At 44.4% G+C, this 8,499-nt stretch overlaps 1 protein-coding gene across 2 annotated transcripts in view; it reads right to left on the bottom strand.

Annotated features, from left to right (window-relative positions):
• UTP14A (UTP14A small subunit processome component) overlaps positions 1-8,127 on the bottom strand; it is a 23,270-nt gene extending 15,143 nt beyond the window's left edge. For both annotated transcript variants that reach the window (XM_032757599.2, XM_058441526.1), the window contains exons 1-6: positions 8,044-8,127; positions 6,845-6,920; positions 6,165-6,235; positions 5,561-5,625; positions 3,363-3,505; positions 2,616-2,771 (exon numbers count right to left, since the gene is read on the bottom strand). In XM_032757599.2, the coding sequence (XP_032613490.1) occupies positions 2,616-2,771; positions 3,363-3,505; positions 5,561-5,625; positions 6,165-6,235; positions 6,845-6,920; positions 8,044-8,069 (537 nt within the window). In that variant the 5' untranslated portion in view covers positions 8,070-8,127. The remainder of the gene's footprint in view (positions 1-2,615; positions 2,772-3,362; positions 3,506-5,560; positions 5,626-6,164; positions 6,236-6,844; positions 6,921-8,043) is intronic.
• Between the last annotated feature and the right edge of the window lie 372 nt (positions 8,128-8,499).

Below are 8,499 nucleotides of genomic sequence, written 5' to 3'. Positions count from 1 at the left end.
TCTCAGACTGGAGTGCAGTGGCGTGATCTCAGCTCACTGCACCTTCCGCCTCCTGGATTCGAAAAATTCCCCTGCCTCAGCCTCCTCAGCAGCTGAAACTACAGGCATGTGCTACCATGCCTGGCTAATTTACATATTTTTAGTAAAGACGAGGTTTCACCATGTTGGCCAGGCTGGTCTTGAACTCCTGACCTCAGGTGATCCACCTGCCTCAGCCTCCCAAAGTGCTTGGATTACAGGCGTGAGCCACCGTGCCTGGTCTGAGACTTGATATTCAGTCTCTAGAAACCCTGATACAGCATATACTGTTGTTGGTACTTTGCACTCTAAGTTGTAAGGAGAGACCTAGGAGTTGCTAGCCACAAAGCACACTCTGCACTAAGCACTTCCTTATTTCTCTGTGCCCTACTAGCATAATTTCTCAAAAGTCAGTCTTAGAATGAATGAACGGCATGGTATATTCAATGTATGACATCTGAGCCTCACTCTATCTTGAAGAGGTTGTTCTATTCTTAGTGTAACCTCCTCCACTACCATCTAGTTTTTATTTATATATATATTTTGAGACAGAGTCTCGTGCTATTGCCCAGGCTGGAGTGCAGTGGCACGATCTCGGCTCATTGCAACCTCCGCCTCCCAGGTTCAAGTGATCCTCCTGTCTCAGCCCCCCAGTAGCTGGGATTACAGGCACGCACCACCATGCCCCGCTAATTTTTGTATTTTTAGTAGAGATGGGGTTTTGCCATGTTGGCCCGGATGGTCTCAAACTCCTGACCTCAGGTGATCCACCCACCTCGGCCTCCCAAAGTGCTGGGATTACAGGCGTGAGCAACCACGCCTGGCCCCATCTCGTTTTTAATAACAAACTTGGCATTTTCCTGCTATCTCCAAGATTACACTGTCATTTCGAAAAAGCAAGGTGGAGGACAGTGTGTAGTAGCATGCTACACTTCTTTTTATTTAAAAAGGAGGTAAACATGAATATAGAAATAAAACTCTAAGACAACAACAACAGCAAACTTATGCAAGTGGTTACTTCTGGGTGAGTATGGGGGTAAAAATGATCAGGTGGGGCACGGGTGGAGTCAAACTTTTCACTACATGTCTTCTATGCTTTTTTATTTTTGAATCCTACAAATTGTATTACCTCTGATTTTTTTTTTTCTAAAGTCTCCCTTCATCCTGCAGCCACACTTTAAACCTGATCTCTTTTTCATGTAGAAAAGGAAGCCTCCTAGAAAGAGAATGGTAGTGACTTCAGCAAAAACATCAGAAACAGCTTATCCCCATAATAAGCAACTACTTGCTCAATTTCTAGCTATTGTGGCAAGCAATGTTTACTTTGATTAGCTTTAATTAGCTCAACTTCCCAACGCCTAAGAAACTACCATTCTTGGGTTTTTGGAAAGTAAAGAGGAGAAGCACAAAGAGGGCATCTATTTAAGACTAATCAGCCCATTATAGACTCCATACCAATGCTGTATTGGAAAAGTAGGCTAGCTGTTCTAAAGCAGTTATTCAGACTAAAAACCAGACTTCAGGGACCAACATAGGATTTCCAACTTCTAATTTTGCCAAGAGCATAACTACCATTTCACCCCCAATCCCATCATTTACTACCACCATCATTTCAGAAGAAAAGCTATTTCAACACCATTAAAATAGAAAGAATAACCTCATAATAAAAAAGAACTGGCAACATTACACCCACCAAACAAACATACTTACAATTATCCTTTTGCTTCAGACAAAAACTTTGTTAGAGGTCACTGTTTGGGAAACTCAGCTCTAAAACATCAACTCCTGCCCTGCAGCTCAGAGTCATAGTAAGTTACCTGCTGAAGTTCTAGTCATTGCCAGCAACACATTATATTTTAATGCGGTATTCCTGTACAAGCAAACTTTGGCTTCTGTTGTTCACATATCCTCACTAAGGCATCATTAATGCTACCGAGTTCCTGATTTCCCTAGGATCAGAATGTGGCTTTAAATGCTTTTTAAAAACTGGGGTAAAAGAAAGAAAACATTATTATGTTCCTGCTATACGGGCAATCACACGGTTTAACACAAAAACATAGAAATACCAAGTATTGTATACTACAAGCAGATGAAAAGTGACACAGAGACCGGGTGCGTTGGCTCATGCCTGTAATCACAAAACTTTTGGGAGACTGAGGTGGGCGGATCATTTGAGGTCAGGAGTTTGAGATCAGCCTGGCCAACATGGTGAAACCCCATCTCTACTGAAAATCCAAAAAAAATTAGCTGGGCATGTTGGTGCACGCCAATAATCCCAGCTACTTGGGAGGCTGAGGCAGAATTGCTTGAACCCAGGAGGCAGAGGTTGCAGTGAGCTGAGATCGTGCCACTGCACTCCAGCCTGGGTGACAGAGTGAGACCCTGTCTCAAGAAAAAAAAAAAAAAGTGATCACAGAGCTATTGTGACTGGCTATCACATGACTGACAATGACGATGGGCAACCCCTTCTTTCTGAGCACTAAGCTAAAATGACTTATGCTGGGGTTTAGCTTAACATGTCCAATCAACTCAATTGCAGGCTCTGAAATCTTCAACTTACAAAATCTCACCTTGCACTTTCATTTTGTTGTACTCACCTTCCAGCCACTGAGCACATGTTCAATGGGAGCAATGGCTGGCTCCTCTTTCTCCAGGGGAAAAACCAGCTGCTCTGCCTGCCGGTTCTTCAGGACGACAGGGTCCCATTTGGAGAGGACTTGTGCAGTTTTATTGAATGCTACTTCTCTGTGGATCTGAAGCAGGCAAGGTATGTAAACGGAAAGAGCCACAAGATTAAAGCATCAAACCCAAAGGACTAACGAGAAATTAGGAAGCAACGTTTCTTAGCCCAACAAAGAATCAGGATGCTAGAGGTTACCTCTTGCTTCTCAGGACTGCAATTTCTCCTAGATTATTATTATTATTTAGATGGAGTTTCACTCACATTGCCCAGGCTGGAGAGCAATGGCGCGATCTCGGCTCACCGCAACCTCCACGTCCTGGTTCAAGGGATTTTCCTGCCTCAGCCTCCCAAGTAGCTGGGATTATACCACACCCGGCTAATTTTGTATTTTTAATAGAGACGGGGTTTCACCATGTTGGACAGGCTGGTCTCGAACTCCTGACCTCAGGTGATCCGCCTGCCTCGGCCTCCCAAAGTGCTGGGATTACAGACGTGAGCCACCACACCTGGCACTCCTAGATTATTTTTAATCTTATCCATAGTGGGGAAATCACAACTCCCCCTTCTCCCATTTTTCAGGTCTTCCCTTCTTTCTATTACCCTATTTTCCCTTGTCAATTCAATTTCTTTCCCTTAATAGACCACCTTCTCGGTAGCTTACCCGTTCAATCTCTTCTTTGTTCAGAGGTAACTCCACTGTCTTCTTTGATTTGACCCTATTCAGTTGCTTTTTCACAGTGGCCAAAGAAGATGAAGTTTTAACAGGCTCAAGCAGATCTGCAAGGACCAGCTTTTCTCCTGATCCTGTGGAAAGGTCAAACTTTCTGGTCAGACCAAGAAGTGAGGCAAGATCTCAATATAATGTAGGGAGAAGCCTCAGTAGAAAATGCCAGTAGATGGCAAATGTGCAGAGAAGCAAGAATAATTCTCTTACTTCAATTGCCTATTTCTAGCCATGCCAACACTATCACTCTTCTACATTCATCCCCAAACGTGTTAGGGGGTAGAAGATAGGGGAAAATATTTATTCAAAACTCATTTGCTTTTCTCCTGGTGCTTCTACTCTTGCCCCATTGCAATTCATTCTTCACATAACAGCCAAAAATAAAAACAACCAAAGTGATCTTTTTGTTGTTGTTGTTTGTTTTGAGACAGGGTCTCACTCTGTCACTTAGGCTGGAGAGCAGTGGTGCCATCTCTGCCTCCCAGGCTCAGGCGATCCTCCCACTTCAGCCTCCCAAGTAGCTGGCACTATAGTCGTGTGCCACCATGCGTGGTTAATTTTTTTGTATTTTTTTTGTAGAGATGGGGTTTTGCCATGTTGCCCAGGCCAGCCTCAAATGGCTGGGCTGAAGCAGTCTGCCCACCTCAGCCTCCCAAAGTGCTGGGGATTACAGGTGTAAACCACTGCGTCTAGCCCAAAATGATCTTTCGAAAATATAAACCACAGCATGTCATGACCCTGCTGAAAATCCTCCAGTGACTCCCCATTATACTTTGAATCTCATCTACCTAAAGGACACGGTCCTATGAGATCTAATCCCCATCTGCCTCTCTAACCTCATGTCAACCCCCACCCTCTAGAATGCTTTTGTCACAGGGGCCTCTTTCCTATTCTTCAACATGTTGTGCATGTTTCTACCTTAGAGCCTTTGTGCTAGCTGTTCCTTGGCCTGAAATGCTTTCCCCAATCTTTGCATGGTTGACTTGTCATTCAGAGCTCAGCTTCAATTTTGCCTCTTCAGGGGCCTTTCATGACCAACCAATCTAAAGTAGCCACTTAGTTGCTTTACTGCATCATCCTCTCTTATTGTCTCCCTTCATTAGAATGTAAGCCCCATGAGCTCACATCTTATTTGCTACTGTAACCTTGGTATCTACAACAGTTCCTGATACTGCTACCTAGTAGAAACACAATAAATATCCACTGAATAAGTACGCTTGGAATACATTGTTATTTGCCCTAGGAGGCTACGCCAGTGATTACTACAAATGCAAAACCCATTCTAGCTGCCCAAGTTGTGAACAGGGTGAAAAAGATTTGGCATCTAGACTCAGTATTAGGATAAAATCCCACGGCTGCCACTTATTAGAGCAGGTATTCTGAACAGGGGCAGTTTTACCACCCCCCCACCCCAGGGTGAAAATTGGTTCTTTCTGGGGGAGTATGAAAAAAATCTTAGATATTACAATGTTTTGTGTCCCTCCAAGGCTCAACTCTGTCCAACAAACTCTTATTCCTTAGGACTTGATTTCCTGGGGAAGGGGCACAGGGGGAGGGATACAATGTGGGGGTTGGTCAACCTTTAACCCCAATTTGGAGGCTGAGGCAGTCAGATCACGTCAGAGTCGAGACCATCCAATAGACGGTAAAATGTCTTGAAAGGCTCCTCTCGGGAGCAATAAAAAAGCAAAGGTTGAGAAACACTGTACTAGGCAAAGGCCCTTGAATAAGTAATGTGACCTCTCTGAGCTCTGGCTGAAGAGAATATTTGCCTGTCTCCTAACTCAAAGCATTGTTAAGAGAACTGAAATAAAAATAAAATTGTACAAATATGAATTATGACTAAGTTACTAAGAGGCAGCTAGTAAGAGGCAGCTCTCTTCATTCATGTCCCTCTATCCTATAAGTATCTCATCAAACTCTGTAGGATACCTTGACCACAGCCTTCTAGGCTTTCTTTGAGAGATGGAAGAAACTGAAGGGCATCTGACTACACTTCTTCACCCACTCTCCCAGGTATTTATGGTATGAGTCATTAACCACATCAAAAACAGTTCCTAGGGGGGTGAGGTGAACACAATGCCCTGGGAACCCCACAAGTTTCATGCATGGGTATCTTCCTTTGTTCAACTTACCTTCAGAACTGACATTGAACTCTGACACCTTCAGACTAGCCTCAGACCTCTCAGCCAATTTCCGCCTGAAATTAGGCAAAACGATATAATAGGAATGGATAAATTTTATGGGGGCTTGGGGTTGGGAGAGACAAACACTTCTCTCTTCAAACAGGGCTTTTGTTTCTTGTATTTCTTCTAGGGTCAGGTTTTGTCATGATGCAGCAAGGAGATCTGGTCCTAACTTGAACTTGGTTGTCTAACCCTCATCTCTTCTCTTTATTACAAGGTAAGCACAGTGGAAAACATATTGGACTTAGATTCAAACACACCTGAACCTGTAATTTATGAGCCAGGTGACCTTGGGGGTAAGTCAATTCATTTTTCTAATGGGGTTAAGTAATGCCTACTCAATTCTTTAAAAGATTTTCAGTGTGGAATAAGACTGCAAATGCTTACAATAATAGCACTAAGACTAATAATAGCTAACCGTTAATTATATAATGCTTACTATATGCTAGGCACTGGTATTAAGGTCTTTACATGAAGCACTCAATAAATATTGGCTGCAGAGAAATCTCACAGAATTGACTATACAACCTGCCCTAACTGACGAGAACGTTACCTATTCTTTCCATCAAGGGAACTGATTGCTTCCAGAAGTTTTTGATGCTTTCTCTCTCCATCATTGTCCCCCTAAGACACAGAAAAGGAAAAATCATCAGGATGAGGGGGAGGGAAAAGACAACATGGAAATTGAGTCTCACGTAAAATCTCTTATTTATTTATTTATTTTTGAGACGGAGTCTCGCTCTGTCGCCCAGGATGGAGTGCAGTGGTGTTAGCTCACTGCAAGCTCCGCCTCCCGGGTTCATGCCATTCTCCTGCCTCAGCCTCCCAAGTAGCTGGGACTACAGGCGCCCGCCACCACGCCTGGGTAATTTTTTGTATTTTTAGTAGAGACGGGGTTTCACTGTGTTAGCCAGGATGGTCTCGATCTCCTGACCTTGTGATCTGCCCGCCTTGGCCTCCCAAAGTGCTGGGATTACAGGCATGAGCCACCACCTGGGCCTGTTTTGGTTGGTCTTATAAATTATAGTTATGCAACTTGAGGGTAGTGATTGTAACTTAGTTTCCAAATCCTCATAGCACTTAATATGATACAGTATCTTATATATGAAACACTAACCATTTGTAAATTATTTGAGAGACCTGAACAAATACATAGAACATTGCCACACCTTTCCATTCCAGGAACGTGCTCTCTACCCTAATTTTGAAGGCAGTTTAGCAATTGTCACCCACCTCATCTTCACTCTCACTCAAGAGGTAGTCTTTTGGCAAATCCGCTAGTTCTTCCTGTTGGCTCAAAGCCAGAAGGCTGTTAAAAGAGGCAACAAAGAAATGTGAATGCAATATACCCATGTTAACAAACCTGCATATGTATCCCTTAATTATAATAAAAGTTGAAATTAAAAAAAATATTATTATTTGAAGCAATGTCTAATCTATTAAAACAATCTCGAAAACATTGTAATTTCAGCACAGAATAGCCCTATCCCTCAGAAGATATATAAAGCAGCGTGAACGCCTTTGGAAACTTGTCAAGACGTGAAATTTAGACTGAAGTCAGGCATCACCTCCAAGAGTGATGCCTGACTTCAAAACTGCATGTAAAAGAGCTAACACTTTTCAGTGATTGGCACATTTCCTATGACCTATGGGAAGCTGTAAAAATGTCAGACCCTAGAATAATATGGCCAAAGACGCTGTTGCTAGCCCTGGAGGCAAGGCAGTTTCACGATTAATATTTCTAAGCATCCTCCACATATTTGACTCATTGATAGGCAGCCTAATCAAAAGTGTTATCTTGATCACTTGTTCCCAGGAATGGAGAAACAGGTCGAAAGCAGCTGAGTAAGCCACTTTCTCTGGGGCTTGCTTAGCAAAATAGGTGCTTAACTAAGGAGATTGGTACCCACAAACAAATTATAAAATGTACCGTTACCTAACAGCATATATTATTAGTATTTGCAAAGCCAACATTACTAAACGGACTACATTTAGTTCCGGGGGCGGGGTTGGGGGGGGGCACAAAACATCACAGGAGCCAAAACGTGGTGGATGACTCCAATCAGCAAAGCTTTCCAAGATTCGGGGAGTTTATAACGCCTGCACTGCCTGCGCAGAGGATTAAATCGGGCCGCGGCAGAGGCAGAAAAAGGGGTCACGTGACGAGAAATGTGAAACATAGTAAATGAGCTGGGAAGGCAGAAACAGCATCAGGACCAACAGGGATGCGGCTATACAGCTGAGGAGCGGAGTAAGCGAATGAAATTAAATTAAAAGGGCTTTAAAGGCTGGATCGCGGAAAATAGGAACGAATGGCCAGCTCTTGAGGGGAACCACTGCCATCTGTTAAAGGGGGGCTCCCATTTCCCAAAAGCTGGGGAACCCGGCCCCCAACGAGACCCAGAATCCCCTCTCCCCTCGTTGCCCTTCACCTCTCTGCAAGCCGGTTCGCAGTCATTTCAGCAGCCAGCTTCTCTCACATGGACCAAGAACGGAAGCCGAAGGAAAGCAATTTCCGTGCCGGCCGCAAAGCAATTTCTGTTTCCGTCAATCGCTCGCGACGTACACGTCATTTCCGTTCCGTACGAGGCGTGAGAGAAGCAGGAGCCGTGTCGGGAGGGGCCCGCAGAAAACTGGGAGGCCGGAGATGAAACGGCTGTCAGCGGGTGGAGCTTTTCTTTCTCCACCCACCCCGTATTTCTCTGGTGCGCCGGTGTCTGTCCTCCCGGCCCCTGGTTTCCACGCGGCCCAAGGTGGGTTAGCTTAGGGCGAAGGTGCTGCGCTCTCAGGGGCTGAGCCCGCGCCTTCATTCGTCACTACATAATCCAGAAGGAAAGACTCCAGCGCCCGTCCTTGGGCGACGGCGTCCTGCAAGCCGGCCACCAGCC

Source organism: Hylobates moloch, unplaced genomic scaffold (genome assembly GCF_009828535.3).
Source record: "Hylobates moloch isolate HMO894 unplaced genomic scaffold, HMol_V3 SCAFFOLD_7, whole genome shotgun sequence".
In the NCBI taxonomy this organism is placed as follows: domain Eukaryota; kingdom Metazoa; phylum Chordata; class Mammalia; order Primates; family Hylobatidae; genus Hylobates; species Hylobates moloch.
Note: the sequence above shows the minus strand (reverse complement) of the source record. Positions and strands in the feature narration are given on the sequence as shown.